The sequence below is a fragment of the Oncorhynchus tshawytscha genome, linkage group LG27, assembly GCF_018296145.1.
Source record: "Oncorhynchus tshawytscha isolate Ot180627B linkage group LG27, Otsh_v2.0, whole genome shotgun sequence".
Taxonomy (NCBI): Eukaryota; Metazoa; Chordata; class Actinopteri; order Salmoniformes; family Salmonidae; genus Oncorhynchus; species Oncorhynchus tshawytscha.
In genome coordinates, this window is record NC_056455.1 from 3,246,533 (window position 1) to 3,266,192 (window position 19,660).

A 19,660-nucleotide genomic window follows, 5' to 3' on the forward strand; every position below is an offset into this window, starting at 1 on the left:
CCTTAATTGACTCCCCATAAACGTAACGGACATATACCCGGAGCTGTGCCAGGCCGCCACGTCTGTTGACTCGTCCAGCTGTAACAGACATATACCAGGAGCTGTGCCAGGCCGCCACGTCTGTTGACTCGTCCAGCTGTAACAGACATATACCAGGAGCTGTGCCAGGCCGCCACGTCTGTTGACTCGTCCAGCTGTAACAGACATATACCAGGAGCTGTGCCAGGCCCGCCACGTCTGTTGACTCGTCCAGCTGTAACAGACATATACCCGGAGCTGTGCCAGGCCCGCCACATCTGTTGACTCGTCCAGCTGAAACAGACATATACCCGGAGCTGTGCCAGGCCCGCCACGTCTGTTGACTCGTCCAGCTGTAACGCATAGAATTCACTGGCTTGTATGCGAAGCAGTAATTGTTTCAAAACATCTCCTGCCATGTCACTGATGCGTCGTGAAAAAAAGTGTTGCTTGATGAAGAAATTGTCCGTATAGTTTTTTTTGGCCTTTTCCCCCAGCATTTTCCCAGCCATATCCACGGCAGCAGTAGGAATCAAGTCCTCTACAATAGTATGGGCTTGCTGGTCCTAGCCACTCAGTAGTTCACCATATAATAAGCTTCTAGCCCCTTCTTGTTAATGGTATCTGTTGCTTTTATACATGACTTACTACTCGAAAGTCATCTTAATTCTCGCTCAAAAAACTTCCGTGGCTTATTTTTCAAATGGGCATGTTTAGTTTCTAAATGGCTGCGCAAGAGTGAAGGTTTCATTGAGTAGTGAGATAATACTTTTGCACATATAACACACTGTGGCTGAGGAAAGACACTACTCCCAATATAAATGAACCCCAAATCAATCTAGTTCATCATATTTGCGCCTTTTCAATGGTCCAACGACCCTGTCTGTTGTTCGATGCTTTCCCGGTTAAGGGGGCAGCAGCTCATCGGCTGCATCAGATTCACAACTGTCAGTGTCCATGCTAGCTGGGCTAGCAACAAAAGTAGAACTACTGATGATAGCATTGGATGAGCTCGTGGAAGCAGAACAACTTGTGTCACTGACAGGTGCAGGTGTAGTACTGCAGGTAGTAGCAGTACTAGTATCAGTACTACCAGTAGAGCTGGTACGTGTCTCTATGGATGCAAGCCTTACTTTTTTTTACCCATTTATCAATTTTCAAACAAACAGAATGAGCAGCAGCTACATTTGGCTACATACGGACAGATAGTGGAATTCACGCAAGAGAGTAATGGTTAATGTGATTGGATGTTAATTATTTGATTGTGTTACCTGTATTTTACATTGTGTTGTTATTTCACTGAACACTAGATGGTTTAATTTGATTTATGGCAGTGAAACGAGGCTACTCGGGCATGAGAAAAACATCTCCCAAATGTATAGCCCTGTTGGAAAATCTAAATGGACTATTTGGCGCACCCACGACGGCATTGCGCGTAACTCTGGGGGGTTTGGGAATAGCCGTACTATCACAACTTGTAATAGGAAGTTGAAAGCAGGACTGAGTTTTGGGGTGCCCGACGAGCCCCATAGTTTGGGAAATACTGAAGTAGAGTAAGGTTATTGAATGGCATTCATTACTTGGCTCAGCATCAGCAGGAATGACAACTCAACTGTGTGGCATTTGGACATCGTTTTCTCCAGAATGTGGGATCTGACTATACCCACTGACCAGTATAATCTTGGGCTGTCTGGACCCTCTGAAGCTGTAGCAAGTGCTTGCTACTCTCCAGGACACATGAGTAAGCTGCAGCGCCCAGTGCCTATCTAGCCTGGTTTAACCAGACTGAACCCTGAATGCACCATTAAGAACAGTGTTCAGTCTGGGTTAATCAGGCTAATGCCCATCTGTTATTGAGAAGAAGCAGGGTGTTGCTGCTACTGATGTACCCCCTGAGCTACAGTGGGGAGAACAAGTATTTGATACACTGCCCATTTTGCAGGTTTTCCTACTTACAAAGCATGTAGAGGTCTGTAATTTTTATCATAGGTACATTTCAACTGTGAGAGATGGAATGTAAAAACAAAAATCCAGAAAATCACATTGTATGATTTTTAAGTAATTAATTTGCACTTTATTGCATGACATAAGTATTTGATACATCAGAAAAGCAGAACTTAACATTTGGTACAGAAGCCTTTGTTTGCAATTACAGAGATCATACGTTTCCTGTAGTTCTTGACCAGGTTTGCACACACTGCGGCGGGGATTTTGGCCCACTCCTACATACAGACCTTCTCCAGATCCTTCAGGTTTCGGGGCTGTCGCTGGGCAATACGGACTTTCAGCTCCCTCCAAAGATTTTCTATTGGGTTCAGGTCTGCAGACTGGTTAGGCCACTCCAGGACCTTGAGATGCTTCTTAAGGAGCCACTCCTCAGTTACCCCGGCTGTGGGTTTCAGGCCGTTGTCATGCTGGAAGACCCAGCCACGATCCATCTTCAATGCTCTTACTGAGGGAAGGAGGTTGTTGGCCAAGATCTCGCGATACATGGCCCCATCCATCCTCCCCTCAATACGGTGCAGTCATCCTGTCCCCTTTGCAGAAAAGCATCCCCAAAGAATGATGTTTCCACCTCCATGCTTCACGGTTGGGATGGTGTTCTTGGGGTTGTACTCATCCTTCTTCTTCCTCCAAACACGGCGAGTGGATTTTAGACCAAAAAGCTCTATTTTTGTCTCATCAGACCACATGGCCTTCTCCCATTCCTCCTCTGGATCATCCAGATGGTCATTGGCAAACTTCAGACGGGCCTGGACATGGCGCTGGCTTGAGCAGGGGGACCTTGTGTGCGCTGCAGGATTTTCATCAATGACGGCGTAGTGTGTTACTAATGGTTTTCTTTGAGACTGTGGTCCCAGCTCTCTTCAGGTCATTGACCAGGTCCTGCCGTGTAGTTCTGGCCTGATCCTTCACCTTCCTCATGATCATTGATGCCCCACAAGGTGAGATCTTGCATGGAGCCCCAGACCGAGGGTGATTGACCGTCATCTTGAACTTCTTCCATTTTCTAATAATTGCGCCAACAGTTGTTGCCTTCTCACCAAGCTGCTTGCCTATTGTCCTGTAGCCCATCCCAGCCTTGTGCAGGTCTGCAATTCTATCCCTGATGTCCTTATACAGCTCTCTGGTCTTGGCCATTGTGGATAGGTTGGAGTCTTGTTTGATTGAGTGTGTGGACAGGTGTCTTTTATACAGGTAACGAGTTCAAACAGGTGCAGTTAATACAGGTAATGAGTGGAGAACAGGAGGGATTCTTAAAGAAAAACTAACAGGTCTGTGAGAGCCAGAATTCTTACTGGTTGGTAGGTGATCAAATACTTATGTCATACAATAAAATGCTAATTGTTTACTTAAAAATCATACAATGTGATTTTCTGGATTTTTGTTTTAGATTCCATCTCTCACAGTTGAAGTGTACCTATGATAAAAAATTACAGACCTCTACATGCTTTGTAAGTAGGAAAACCTGCAAAATCGGCAGTGTATCAAATACTTGTTCTCCCCGCTGTGTAAGTCTGTGTGCATAAGGCAGCAGCAGAGAGATCATGTACTCAAGGACTCAAAAAAAAATTCACGCTTTTTGTGAATTTTGTTATTGCACAGATCCTCGCAGTAAAACCAAGTGCACACTCATCTGCATTGGTCAATTGGTATACAGTTGTCATTTGCTTGATGCATTCTGCAAGAGCTAAAAATACAATAATTTAATTTTTATTGGATGCACAATATGTCTACAGCTTGGAAAGATATAGACTGTGTCCTGTACGTTAAATGCTGATCATTCGATAAAGGGAACGCTTTGTGTGCAGATGTCTGTATTGCAGTCACCGTGGTTTAGAAAGAAAGTCGATGCACCATGCAGTTTACACCGTTCCCTGCAGCTTGAATTACTAGGCTGTATGAGTATGCCCTTTGAGTGGGTGGATGCTTTCCAACAGCTAGGAGCTACTGTTAGAGTGAGCCTGGCAGGTTACGCCACCCCAGGTTCACAGTTGCTGCTTTAACTGAGAGAACTGGGACATTCACCCCTTTCTCTCACGCACGCAGACAGATTGCAAACGGACACACGCACACCACACACACACACACACAGATCCCAAAGTGCTTAATATTCTCCACCATGGGAAGCAGAAAAAAAGGAAAGGTGACTGCTTGTCAGAGCAGAGCATATACAGCATTGGGCCTGAGGCACAGATGGGGGGAGAGACAAGAGCCAGAGCCAGAAAAGACTGTGACAGAGGGATAAAAAAAAAAACAGGTGCATTTGACACAGGGGAGAAGAAAAGGGGGATGGGGAGGAAAGACAGATGGAGATGGAAAAGTGAGAGAGAGAGTGAGAATCCACATTAGGGAACAGAGAGTGAACATTACAATAAAGCAATGCTAAAATGCCTCCGAGACATCAGTTGTATCATCCATCCTTTCAGTTAAACAATAACTATGTGTAAACTGTGTGTAAACTATAACCATGACTCAACAATCTGAGAGAGGATGTGGGTCGGCCCAGCATCCTTTGTCCCCTTATGCTTTCAAACCCAAAACGCCTTCCCCCTTTGAGAGATGTCTCTTCAACAGTCTCCGTCAGTAGTGTTCTGTTCATCACTGACTATTCTCCTTGCATTGGACACAGTTTAGGTTTGGCCCCCTGACTTCAGCTGAGTCGATCAGAGCTGTAAGCAAGAGGCACCTCGTCTCAGTGCCTGCACAATTTGTCCTAAAACATAAAATAGTGCCTTGTTTACACAACATGCCTACCAAAGATATTCAAACCCCAGAAAACTTGAGCGTGCATAACTGGCAATTTGTCCTATTTTGTTGCCTTACAACCTGAAATTAAAAAACTAGCTCCTTCAAATTAGTTTCTGGTGTACCCATCTTTAAGTCAAACCACTTGCGTCTGGGCTTTGACTAGGCCATTCCAAGACATTTAAATGTTTCCCCTTAAACCACTTGCGTGTTGCTTTAGCAGTATGCTTAGGACCATTGTCCTGCTGGAAGGTGAACCTCCGTCCCAGTCTCAAATCTCTGGAAGACTGAAACAGGTTTCCCTAAAGAATTTCTCTGTATTTAGCATCATCGATCATTCCTTAAATTCTTAAAGAATTTAATTTGATAAAGTTTCCCATTCCCTACCGATGAAAAACGGGATTGGTTCTCGGGGTGATGAGAGGTGTTTTCCTTGATGGCTAAAAAGCTCAATTTTAGTCAGAGTACCTTCTTCCATATGTTTGGGGAGTCTCCCACATGCCTTTTGGCGAATACCAAACATGTTTGCTTATTTTTCTTAAGCTATGGCTTTTTTTCTGGCCACTCTTCTGTAAAACCCAGCTCTGTGGAGTGTAATGGCTTAAAGTGGTCCTATGGACAGATACTCCAATCTCCACTGTGGAGCTTTGCACCTCCTTCAGGGTTATCTTTGGTCTCTTTGTTGACTCTCTGATTAATGCTATCCTTGCTTAGTCTGTGATTTTTAGTGAGAGGCCCTCTCTTGGCAGGCTTATTGTGGTGCTATATTCTTTCCATTTCTTAATAATGGATTTAATGGTGCTCCGTGGGATGATCAACGTTTATGATATTTTTTTATAATCTGTACCTCCAAACTGACCTGTTTGGAGAGCTCCGTGGTCTTCATGGTGCCGCTTGCTTGGTGGTGCCCCTTGCTTAGTGGTGTTGCAGACTCTGAGGCCTTTCAGAACTGTTGTATATATACTGAGATCACGTGACAGATCATCTGACACTTAGATTACACACAGGTGGACTTTATTTAATTAATTATGTGACTTCTGAAGGTAACTGGTTGCACCAGATCTTATTTAGGGGCTTGATAGCAAAGGGGGTGAATACATATGCACGCACCACTTTTCCGTTTTTTATTTTCCAAAATAAGTCCTTTTTTTCCTTTCACTTCACTAATTTGTACTATTTTGTGTATGTCCACTACATGAAAACCAAATAAAAATCTATTTAAATTACAGGTTGTAATGCAACAAAATAAAAAACACAAAGGAGGTGAATACTTTTGTAAGACACTGTATCAGTGATTGCGGTGCGTTATCCATCCCTGGGACTTGCATGACAACCACAGATTATGGAAGGGCTGGAGGGGATGGCCTAGCCGGGCTGTTTCTCTTAGACCGATGGTAATAAAATATGCAAGGAGAATAGTCAGTGATGAACAGAACACTACTGACGGAGACTGTTGAAGAGACATCTCTCAAAGGGGGAAGGCGTTTTGGGTTTGAAAGCATAAGGGGACAAAGGATGCAGGGCCGACCCACATCCTCTCTCAGATTGTTGAGTCATGGTTATAGTTTACACACAGTTTACACATAGTTATTGTTTAACTTGTGTTTTACACATATATGGTAGTTATTGTGATAGGGACAAAACGGCTGTATACCTCCAGCTTGGTCCCAGATATGTTTGTATCTGTCTTGCCAAATCCTACCCTATGATAACGATCATATGAGTTGACTATATAAACAGATCTGGGACCAGGCTAGCATCTCTTTTCCGATTTCTGTGATTTCTTTCTTTTCTATAAAGTTTGTGAAATGCAAACAGACCCTCATTATCACAAACATCAAAGACATTATTCTGTTCTGTTGTCAGCACTCTGCAGCCCTCGCCAATTTCCATACAGTGCCTTATTAAAATGGCTCAGGAATTTAAATGGATATACTGTAATTAAATAGAATGGGATTATAGTACTGACCTATAGAGAATAAATATATTATGAAATATATTCCAAATGAAGATCATTTAATCAATCCAGTTCACTTCAGAATGATTCCAGAATCCGTGGAAACTTAATTGGGGTAATAGGCAGGGATTGGGAACTTGGGAACATTGAAGTTTGTCTATTTCTGTATACCCATAATTACAATGTTAAGTCAGTGTGTGCTGACAGTGTGTGTGCTCTGTGGAGAGAACTTGTTGACAGAGACAACAACGGCTGGGTACAAACGCAGGCATGAAATGGAAGAGCAATTAAAAAGGTTTGTGAAAAGGAGAAACACAAAAACAGAAAACAAAAAAATAAAACCAAAAATACAAGAAAGAGGTTTACCACTTGGATGAACATTGTTTCTCATTCAATCATTATGACCATATGTCATTGAATGTAGGCTACCGTATCAGAGAGAGCTGGTAAAAAAAAGCGTTGGAACAAAAAGGTGCTGTGCTGTATAATGGATGAAAGAGCTACAGTAACGCTCCATCCCTTCTGAAGCAGCTCTCCGCCCGCAAATGAATGGCAGTTAAAAGCTTATTGGCCTTTTAAAAGCTTGGAGGTCGCAGAGAGACTATCAACAAGAAATGTGTGCTGGATCAATCCGCCTGGCTGTTCGAGTGACAACAGATGCTTTCAGAACTCAAATGGCATGGGGTATGAATTACGACGAAACAAGAGGAAATATTCCCACCACCGTCTAAGGTAAGGAGCCAGATCAGTGAAGGGATCAAACATGGTTTGGGAGTATTCTTTTTCAATTCAGTTAATTCAGGAAGGAAACTTATATTCCAACGCCAACTTTTTATTCCAATACTAACTTAAACTTTACTTCCTGAATTAACTGAATTTATAATGTAATTGTACCCACCCTGGGATCAGTGGTTGGGGTGCACTAACTAACAATGTACTCTGCTTAATTTGTAGATCGGGAGGTCCCGGAACACATAGTGAGTGCGAGAGAGGGCGTTATCCGGGAACACATAGCGAGAGAGGGCGTTATCCGGGAGAGGCGTTATATTGGAATAAAAAGTCTGAGGTACCGGTGTCACGTCTACTCCCGCTCTTCCCCTCCAGCATTCGAAGTCACCTAACATCACGCTGACTGGGTGGGCGTTGGAATGGGCCACGGCCGTCTGGCAGAGAGGAGAGGAGGGGCTAGATTCTTATGAGGAGTTCATGGCTTTGTTTAAATGCGTCTTCCATCATCCCTTGGAGGGTAGAGAGGGGGGTGAGCCCCTACTCCAATTAAAACAGGGGGACCAGATGGCTGCCGAGTACACGCTCACCTTCCGGACAGTAGCAGCATCCAGCGGATGGAATGAGCCAGCTCTTCGTACGCTATTCAGAAGAGGTCTGCACGAAGAGGTCCAGACGGAAATTACCTGTCGAGATGACAAGCTCTCCTTGGACGCACTCATTGCGATGGCCATCCCTCTGGATAACCTTCTTCGGGACCGTCGGTACTCTCGTCGCTTCTCTCCCTCCCTTAGCGAACACTCGATCAGAGCCTGAACCCATGGAGGAAGGGGTCACAAGCATCCCCGCAGCGGAGCGGCGAAGACGGAGACAGCTGGGGCTCTGTCTGTGTTGTGGTCAAGGAGGGCACCAGCTCCAGCGATGTCCGGCACTTCCTAATCCGGGATCCACAAGAGCAGAGGGATGGTCACGTGATCTTCCACCTCCTGGGGAAAGAGTGAGTACTCCATCTTCATCATCCTCGGCCTCCCTTGGCTTCAACACCATAACCCCAAAATCTCATGGTCGAGGATGAGAATCACAGACTGGCCACCCGAATCCCATTCCCTGTGGTTTCACGTCAGTTGAGAGTCCTGCGGTTGCACTTCAGCCCAACATCCTGGAGGTATACCAGGACCTGCACGAGGTATTCTTCAAGACCCGCGCCACCTATCTTCCTCCTCATCGCCCCTGGGACTGTGCCATTGACCTGTTTGCGGGTTCAGCGTCTCCACGCAGACGCATCTATCCTCTGTCGGTGGCTGAGGCCCAGGCCATGGAGGATTACATCCAAGAGTCGCTCCAACAAGGTTTCATCCGCACATCCACTTCTCCTGCGTCGCCTGGTTTCTTCTTCGTGGCCAAGAAGGATGGAGGGTTACGTCTATGCATTGATTACAGAGGACTCAGTGAAATCACCACGAAGTATGAAGCGCATATTCAGATTAACTTCACAGTACAGAACAAGTTTGTGAAGGAAAAATGTGTTTCTACCTTAGTTTTCAAAATCTCCCACAGTGACTCTACCCATGTCATATCCATTTAACTCCTAACAGTCAGTTTCTTGCTCAAAGCCATGATGTTCAGACTCCTTGTAAGGCTGTTCGAAAGATTCTGTCTGTAGCGTCTATTTTTCTATTTTGAATGTTAACTATAAGCTGGGTACCCTCTTTAGCCTTGTCTACAATGCTTGCTACCACCAAATGCGCCTTGGTCCAGCTATGTTCAAAAACATATATATTTTTTACGTAGGCGGCAGAGGATGTTACTGTACATTCCATCTACTCTTTTGCTAATTTATTCCCTCCAGTATTTTCTAGACCCAAGTTCCCTACTGTACCTTTTTGCATGTTGTACAGCCCAGCTTTGAATTTTGCATGAAAAGCCAGGGGTTATGCTCTTGAACTGAGCTTCCATCCAAACTGCACCTGCCCTGAGCACTTCATCATTAGATTCACTGTCCAGCTCCCCGTCCCCCTCTCCCACCGAGTCTGACTCGCTAGTAGGCCTACTAGCTAGTGGAGGTGCCAGTGGTGGTGCTGAACTGGCAGGATTAGCAGCGCTGCTAGCTAAGGCATCACAATGAGGAGCAGTTTGCTCCTCACTTCTCTCCTCTGACACTGACAGTTCTCCGTGTGGTTTCGGGTTCGATTCACCCTCTTTCTCTTGACTTTTTACTTAAAAATGTCATCAAACTTGATTTGTCTTTTTTTAATCCATTTTTTGTTTCATATTCAGTAGGAAGATGACTAGCCTAGGCTAAGTGACGAGATTACATAGGGACCTCTTCACTAGCTGATCTTCACTACCAAGTCCTGTGTCAAGATCAGTTACTTACCTCACCGGCCCTCCCCATAACCTCCATGTGGAAATATGAGAGCAGGTCTGTAATCAGTGTGGCAGGATAGGATAATTACACAGAAGGATCCCTGCGCTTTGACATGATGGTTTTTCTGGGGAGGAAGAAATAACGAGGAGACAACTTGACTAAAATCTGATCACTTTTATTAGAATGTTTTATAGTGCGAACTGTGAAAAAAGTTATAAATCGTGCCGCGAGAGGTACCGAATCCTGGCAAATAGGTGCCAGAACAAACTAAGTCAAATCTGTTCCGGCAGGATCCGGGTCAAATTAAGCACTCTATAAATTAAGTATAAGTATAAGAAATCTAAGATGTGTCAAATAAATCATTTCCAGCTCAGGGCACCAGCTATACATTTGGTTTGCTAACTTGCTAGCTAAGTGGCTAGATATCAAGATCAAGCTTCTTTGTTACAGCAGAGATATTCAAACCTCTCCTGAATAAAGATTCCTGTTGCCTAAATTGTTTTGTAATAATATATATATATATATATATATATATATATATATATATATATATATATATTTTTATAGCACTCCTTGTTTGCACATTCAGTAATACCATATACCCTGGTATGGTACAGAAACGGTATAAGAGTATGAAAATCTGGATACTGCCCATTAGGCTTGAGCGATATACAGTTTATACTGTATACCGGGATATTTAGAAAAACAGTATGGTTTACACCACCGCTTATGAGTTATAACTATAACAAATCTAAGCGGTATGGTACAGAAACGTATGACGGTATGATAATCTGGATAGGGCCCAACGTGTCATCTTTTTGATTGCCCGGACATTCCGTCTTTAGTTAGCTGTTTGTTCCACCACACAAAATTATAAAACTGGCTTTGTCTTCGTTTGTCCTTAGATAGGCTGTTAGATGTAAACCAGTATTACTTTTACTTTGCTGCTTTTGGGTAAAGTTTGTCGACTTGAATATGAAATAGATTTTTTAATTATTATTATTATTTTTATTATATTAAAACAGTTATGACGGTTATTTTCTTTTCATGACGGTCTTCAGGGCTCCAGCTATGCATCGTCGATTACACGGTTATTAAAAAATTGTCACAGCCCTATCCATGGCATGATGGCATTGGCATCCATGCAATTCTACCCTCACGAACCAGTGCCATGTCAGAGAGGAGACGCAAAAAAAAAAACAAAAAAAAAACACCACAGACATGGTCTGCATCCCAAATGGCACCCTATTCCCTACATAGTGTACTACTTTTGACCAGGACCCATGATGCAGCCATGGGGTTACTTAAGTCTTAAAGGTGGATGGTGGAGGACAACAAACAATTCATACAGGCCCGGACTCCTTTTTGGCCCTAATGCTAAAAGTAGACCAACACTAACAGCTAAGTGGCTTCCAGCCGCTAGTGCCGACAGGACAGCTCTTTCCCTTACGGATGAATTTGCAGCTCAGAGGGTGGGATATAACTACAGCAACAACTGGGTTAGATGGGGTGGGCTGGTGGAGACAGATATACTGCAGACGGTGGGAGTCATCTGGGGTGTGCCAACGCAGGGGTAACACCCTGGCAGTGGCCCCAGAGAGGAGGAGGCAATGGAGGGGAAATGGGGTGAGGAATTTGACAACTGGATAGGACTGTCCACACCCCACAGAGGACAGATCGGCAGAGACGGCTTGTTGGACATTCCTTTATGATGACATACTGGCCTCTGATTCCATCAAATGTCCCAAAGGATTCTGGTAATTAGTATTGTAATGCATCCATTACTTGCATAGCTTAGCCATTAGTATTTAAAATAGAACTTTGTGAGGATTAAGTTCTCATAACGTGACCTCACAAAGTAGTACGAATAAGACTGATGGAATGGTGGTAAACCACAACAACACTACATTCTTTCCATTCCTGAGGTGAAAAGGTGATAGTTAGGGATGAAACACAATACTCACAGGGGATGCGGCTGGCATGCCAGGGGGCGGAGTTAGTGACAAAGCCCTGTTTTGTTGCCGTGACAATGACCCAGGTGCCAGGGCGGTACAGGAAGGTGACCATGACGACGCCATCTTTGCCAGCCTTGCTGGATGCCAAGGTAGACTGGTTCCCATAAACATCCACTGCAGTCTCTGCCAGAGGTGAAAGGTCACTGTTGTCGAACACCTGGACTCTGATGAGCACCTCTGTGGAGAGACAGGAACGAGAATTATTAAATTATTCAAACTAAATCAGAAACCTACAGGATAATTTGCAATGAATGCACAAAAGTATTGTTTGGTTTTGATTAAAAGTTGAAGGCTAAACTTGTAAGCCATCATACAAGTTCCACAATGAACTCTTATTTCAATCTGAGAGCACACAGATTGTTCTGCTTTTTCACATATAGTTGGGTTGTAGTTTCTAAGTTCCCTTGTAGCTAACGATAGGAAATGTGTTGTTCTTAAATAACAAATTCAAGTGTCATCTTGCCCTAAATAAAGTAAATGACAAGGCAAGCTCGTCTCTGTTCAGGTGTTCTAGTTCTCAGCTGACAAGTCATGATGACTCATCATTGTTAACCATGAGATCAAAAAGCATTTCATAGAGTTTAGTGGTCTAGTGCCCGACCCTATTAGGACATGCTGGGACTTCTGCCATCAGAATCGATTGATCCTCCAAACCCCAGCCAAATTGTCTGGAGGGACAGAATGGCTGGCTGATTCCACTGCAATGACCATGTGCTTTCTAGTACCCATTGTGATGACCTGGATCATACAGGCATACTCCTCAAAACTGTTCAGAACAATTCCAGTTATTGAGTTCAAGAATATATTCCATGGAACACATCCTCTCTCATGATCATAAGATCACACACACACACACACAGTCCAAGGTCTAATGTTGCAATTAACAGTTGCTTTTATTGGCTGTGATAGACTCTCAACATACCGTGATACAGACTATGTAGGGGGTAACACTAACACTATGTGCTTCTCAGAATCGTGTGTGTATGTGTGTGCGTACGCTAGCCCATTCAAAAGACCATTGAATGGCCCAGTTCACATTTTCACATGCTGAGAGTCCTTCAGAGAGAGTCCTTCAGAAAACCCAGTTCACATTTTCACATGCTCCAGAGAGAGTCCTTCAGAAAACCCAGTTCACATGTTCACATGCTGCAGAGAGAGTCCTTCAGAAAACCCAGTTCACATGTTCACATGCTGCAGAGAGAGTCCTTCAGAAAACCCAGTTCACATTTTCACATGCTCCAGAGAGAGTCCTTCAGAAAACCCAGTTCACATGTTCACATGCTGCAGAGAGAGTCCTTCAGAAAACCCAGTTCACATGTTCACATGCTCCAGAGAGTCCTTCAGAAAACCCAGTTCACATGCTCCAGAGAGAGTCCTTCAGAAAACCCAGTTCACATGTTCACATGCTGCAGAGAGTCTTTCAGAAAACCCAGTTCACATGTTCACATGCTCCAGAGAGAGTCCTTCAGAAAACCCAGTTCACATTTTCACATGCTGCAGAGAGAGTCCTTCAGAAAACCCAGTTCACATTTTCACATGCTGCAGAGAGTCCTTCAGAAAACCCAGTTCACATTTTCACATGCTGCAGAGAGTCCTTCAGAAAACCCAGTTCACATGTTCACATGCTCCAGAGAGAGTCCTTCAGAAAACCCAGTTCACATGTTCACATGCTGCAGAGAGAGTCCTTCAGAAAACCCAGTTCACATGTTCACATGCTGCAGAGAGTCTTTCAGAAAACCCAGTTCACATGTTCACATGCTCCAGAGAGAGTCCTTCAGAAAACCCAGTTCACATGTTCACATGCTCCAGAGAGAGTCCTTCAGAAAACCCAGTTCACATGTTCACATGCTGCAGAGAGAGTCCTTCAGAAAACCCAGTTCACATGTTCACATGCTGCAGAGAGAGTCCTTCAGAAAACCCAGTTCACATGTTCACATGCTGCAGAGAGTCTTTCAGAAAACCCAGTTCACATGCTCCAGAGAGTCCTTCAGAAAACCCAGTTCACATGTTCACATGCTGCAGAGTCCTTCAGAAAACCCAGTTCACATTTTCACATGCTCCAGAGAGTCTTTCAGAAAACCCAGTTCACATTTTCATATGCTCCAGAGAGTCTTTCAGAAAACCCAGTTCACATTTTCACATGCTCCAGAGAGTCCTTCAGAAAACCCAGTTCACATGTTCACATGCTGCAGAGAGTCCTTCAGAAAACCCAGTTCACATGTTCACATGCTCCAGAGAGAGTCCTTCAGAAAACCCAGTTCACATGTTCACATGCTGCAGAGAGAGTCCTTCAGAAAACCCAGTTCACATGTTCACATGCTGCAGAGAGAGTCCTTCAGAAAACCCAGTTCACATGTTCACATGCTGCAGAGAGAGTCCTTCAGAAAACCCAGTTCACATGTTCACATGCTGCAGAGAGAGTCCTTCAGAAAACCCAGTTCACATGTTCACATGCTCCAGAGAGAGTCCTTCAGAAAACCCAGTTCACATGTTCACATGCTGCAGAGAGAGTCCTTCAGAAAACCCAGTTCACATGTTCACATGCTGCAGAGAGTCCTTCAGAAAACTACTTTGATTCTAAATGGGTCAATGGCTCAATTGATGCATGTTGCTATGGATACTATGAGGTGTCCCCAGAAAAGAATGTTGGGAAAATGGGTCGCTTAGCAGCTCCATCTAGCATGGAGGACAAGGCCCAGTGATTCCATGGTGCCATACCGAGAAGATGATATCATCTCCATAATTAACATATAACATGAATCAACAAACACAACAACCCACATGAAGCTATAAGGGAAATCACACTGCATGAACTGGTACTCAATAGGGGTGCTCAAATCCTATTCTACGTGCCCACATCACAAAAACGTTTCCTCTGTGACTTCAGTAGGTTGTTGGTGGTCCACCATACAGTGCGAGGCAGAATATTACTTATTGTGCCAGTGCAGCAAGCTGGGGTTCTTGAGAGTTCCTCATTGATATTTGGGGATACAAAGCCAAGAACAAAAAGGCTGAAATCATGGCAGGAAATACAATGAGATGCAAATTAAATGAAATATGAAACCTGACATTGAACTGGCTTACAGGTACCTATCACTTTGGTCCTTTTACATTGATGAAAGTTGAAGGAGATTCTCGAGAGGTATCAAACAAAATCCTGAGAATGGACTTATTACTGTAATGTAAACTTGCAAACTTGTCACGTCTCGACCGCTACCTCCTGAAGTTGTGCACTTACACTCGCCCCTCTCCAAGCAGGGCAATATAAACAGAATTGTCTCGTTGAACCCAACACTGGTGCAGTAAAAATAGCAATAGCACAACAATGTTTATGAAACAACTGAAATGTATAGAGATGTACATTATATTTGAGACTTGTTTTATTGCAATTTCACACGAGATTGCAGTAGCTGGCTGTTACATTCTGAAATTCTCACTGTATAAGAATCTCAATGTGTTTTCGTCCCTTCGGCTGCACTGAGCCACCATCCAGGCAATATATTATCTAGCTAGCTATGCAAGCATGAAGCTCATTAACTCCCCTGGGAATGATCAATGTTTTCAGTCGCAATTAGCCTTATGCGTCATATAATGACTTCCTTAATATTTATAAAAAATTAAGCCTGGTTTGTAAGGTAACTTAAAGGAAAAATCCACCCAAAACCAGCCAATTCCTTTAATTTACAGTGTAAAATAACACTAATGTGAGAACAATCTTTTTTGTGACAAAAAATATATAATTTCGGCGTTATAATAAGGTTGTCTAGCTAGCTGGTAAAATCAGGTACACACAATACCAAAACAATGTCAGCATGTAAAGTAGCTAGTTAGTGCAGTTTGTTTAGGCGATTTTTACAGCTATCAAATTAAGAGTCAGCAATCTCAACATGTTCAACCTGCAGGTCAATGTGCTTCACAGAGTGGAGTCCAACATTCGCTACGGCAGATAAACTATTGAGAAGATCGGAAAGGTTGCCCACAGCTACGCCAAAGGGCTGCGCGTTGCATTCTGAACTATTCTGGGACCAGGAGCGCTCTCCTTCGAGTAGGGAATGGGAGTCTATTGGACGCTAGCTCAAACCCAACACTAACTTCCAGTGTAGTGACAGCGACTTTATCACAGTGCTACATTATATACGTGTGATTTCTGCCAGCTTTGAACGCCAAAAAAATCAGATACACGTGAAAACAGGAAATGACCTAGGGAATTAATAGAACATCACTCAGAGATGCACAAAAACAATATAACACTCAAAATGGGTGAACCTTTCATGTAACACGCTGAAGTAGTAGGCCTAAGAGCTATCTAGCTATGGTTCAGCTAATGTTAGATAATGTCAACATTCAGCTAACTAGGTAATGCAGCTATTATGATGTAGTGGAGGAGAATGCAGGAATAATTTAGTTGAGTTTTCTACCTAGCAAGCTTTGTAGCTATTATACTATGAACGACACTATATGATAAAGTTACTGTACCTTTATATTCCTATGAGAGGCGTCGACATTCATGTTTGATACGCAAACGTTACTAGCTAGCAGTAGCAAGCCAGTTGTGCAAGCTAATTTAATGTGTGTACGAACAAGAAATAAAACCTTTAATTGTTGCAATATTCAAGAGTGTAATATGGTTTAGTTGCATTATTCAAGAGTTTAATAGCGTTATGTTTTAGATGAAAAGTTGCTTGCGGGCATCAGTTTGCTTAGCTTCCTCCACTGTCCAATTGCCCCATACTGGGCTCGAACCAGTGATCCTATGCTTCGCAACACACGTGACCGCCCTCCTTGACAACGTACCAACAGTTTGATGGCTCCACCCGCGACATTTCAAGCTAGCTCTGGAGTGAGTTTATGGCACATTCTTAACTCTGTTACACTTGGTTACTGGCTAGTGGCTACTGTGATGTTTACAGTAAATTGGATCAGCAGAAGCAAGAATGTCATGTTGCCAGCTACAACGAAAGGTAAGGCAAAGACGTGATGTATAAATTAAAAAGTGTATGTACCTATTATGCCAATTAAAATCTCGTTGCGGTGCCTCTCCAACTTTCGTCAATGAGAATAGCCCACCCCCCTCTCTCTCCCCCTGCCCTTCCTCTCTGGTACCTCTCTCTCTCTCCCTCCATCCATCCCTCCCTCTCTGGTAACTCTCTATTTTTCCCAGCTCCCCCTCTCTCTCCCTCCTTCCTTTCCTCCCTCTGCAGATGGGCATTCAGGAAAGGCTGAGGGAAGCTGAGCAGCAGGGTGGCCTTGGAATAGGAAGATAAGTATTCCTCCATTCCAATAACGTCCCATTTCCATGTTTGCTCACAGCCAGCTCTTCCTGTATGTACAGTAGGCTCATTTCCATTCCATTGCTTAAAACACACATCACCCACCACGATCTGATCTGAGCCATCTCATTCTGGCTACAGGCCAAATCTCATCCAGTCACTTCACACCTCTCTCACACTACACAGCTCAATTTAAATGGGTGATTTTGCCAATTGAGGTACTGTAGGCTATTTGAATAGAAATCAGCTGTTATTCAATGTTCACACACATTCTTTCTTTAGCCTCCCCAGACATGATGCACAAACATATTGAAGCATACGTGTGGGTTACTAATGATGAGGTTTAGGGGGTGTGAATGAGTGATAGTGGCGGTAGGTGACGTTTAAAATGAGCATCGATGTCACATTGAGCTGGGTGAATGGAATATGAATGACAGTCATATTTCTATTACAGAATATGACTGTCATTCATATTCCATTCACCCAGCTCAATGTGACATCGATAGGTTTAGGCTACTACATGATACTCAAATTTCCCTAAAACCATCATGAGGTTGCTACAACCTAACTTAGCCTATGAATGAAAGTGTACAACATATTGTCGAGATAAATCATTTGAGTTATCAAGGTGACAGACAGTGACACATTCAATACCGCCTTGCACACTCTTGCCTGCATCTAGCTGATCTAGGGTGTAATCATTAGTCCAACAGTTGCAAACGACAATTTCTACTGGACAAATTCCAGTATGTATATCCCAGTTTCCTTCCGTTTGCTTCCATCTAAGAAACGTTTTTCAATAGAATCGGCGGAATGAATACACATTTGATCACACGCAAACACAGTTCACTTTCATAGCAGCCACATACAAACAGCATGATCATTTTTGTTCGCTGTATAACTGCTTCTCGCATCTACGCACTCTCCTTCTCTCATCTTTGAATGCTGTGAGCCAAGAGGTTGTGGGTGTAAACCCCAAGTGAGGACGTTGAATAATAATTACTGTGTAAATAAACATACACATTGTTAAAATGTGTCATATGTAAGTCCGAAACTCTACAGCTATTTTATGACTTTCCATGGGACTTCCTAACAACTTTTTGTTTGTAGGGCATCATGTTAACATTTTTATCCATGAATCCAAAATTTGTGATCACGTGAAAATCCACATGTGAAACTTCATGTGAAATAGCATCACAAGTGAAGTTTTCCAAAGCCACATGGTTTTATAATTATTTACAATAATAATAACATTATGAAATAAATTGTTGCATGTGCAAAACATGTGGAAATTTCACACGTGAAATCGGGTGATTTTCCATGTGAAATCATGTGTTTTTTTCCATAAGGGCTTTCTCAATCTGGACAGCCTTGTAAAGCTGTTTGGGGGAGTTTCCTGAGAGGGCAGATAGGATGGAAGACTGACGTGTTACAATCCCAGTCTATCCTTCTCCTATGAGCAAGGTCAAACCTCCTTGGAAACATTTTTGATCTAAGGAGACTCACTCGTAACCCAAATGAAACACAAAGGGTTTGAGGTAGAGGCGTCAAGGGCGAGGATTGAGTTAAGAGGAGATAAATCTAACCAAATCACCTCCACCTCCTTCCTACTCGTATAGACCAGCTGGAAGTCATCATGAGGGACTTCCTCAGGCTGCACATAGAGGGGAGAGGAGAGACAGAGAGTGCAGAGAGGGAAAGAGAGGGGGATCCACAGCTGGAGCACATCAGTAGAGAGGGTCTCTCTCAGGCCTCTGTTGTCTACTCGGGCCCAGAGGGAGAGTTATATGGCGTGTGAAGGTTTTTAGGGGTCCTTAAAGTTGGGTTACAGCTTTGGATGAGTTTCAGCTTGAACCCTACCACCTACAAGGCGAAAAAAAAGCTACCTTTGGTTACACACAAGAAGGGCCCCGAAAGCACTTAATGTGTAACATTGGGATCTTTACCAAGACATTTCAGAATAACGACAGATCCACTATCCACTAATAGCCAGCATGAATTGTTAGCTTAGAAAGTGAATGGTTTGGTGCTTTTGTCGTAACATGCATGGAAGTTTCTGACTAACTCAGCAAGCGATGATAACTTGTTGTTACTTAGCTTGTCATTACACGTGTAAAGGTTTCGATTAAATCAAAAAGATTTCAGCTTCCTCAGCAGCAGGTTGACAGTACAGTACACCCAGGTTGATATGTTAATATGGATGATTTCCAAGTGTTATAAACTACTGCTGAGTGTCCCCAGAGAGGAAACCCATCCACCATTTAGAGTGTGTTGGCCCTGGTGCAGGGCATTGTTCCACGTGGAATCACAGCCTCACAGGACACATCAAGGCTGTTCTAACAGGAAAACGCAGTTCCAAGTTTCAAGCCAAAGTCCACAAACAGTTCCCCCTACTGTGATCTCCATGAGAGGCAGGATCCCAGTGGACAAGAGGCTAGTCCCCTTGATTATCACAGAGGAGAAAGGAGAGGACACTACATACACTTGATATGAGTAAACAGGATAAGACACACCAACAAACAGACGGCACAATTTCTGATTGATAAAGTAGAAAAAT

The 19,660-nt window shown here is 43.4% G+C and overlaps 1 protein-coding gene across 1 annotated transcript in view; it reads right to left on the bottom strand.

Moving 5' to 3' along the window:
• Nucleotides 1–19,660, bottom strand: part of LOC112225892 (protein FAM171A2) — a 76,701-nt gene that overhangs the window by 45,780 nt on the left and 11,261 nt on the right. Inside the window, exon 2 of the mRNA XM_024390011.2 lies at nt 11,783–12,010. Within this exon, the coding sequence (XP_024245779.1) occupies nt 11,783–12,010 (228 nt within the window). The remainder of the gene's footprint in view (nt 1–11,782; nt 12,011–19,660) is intronic.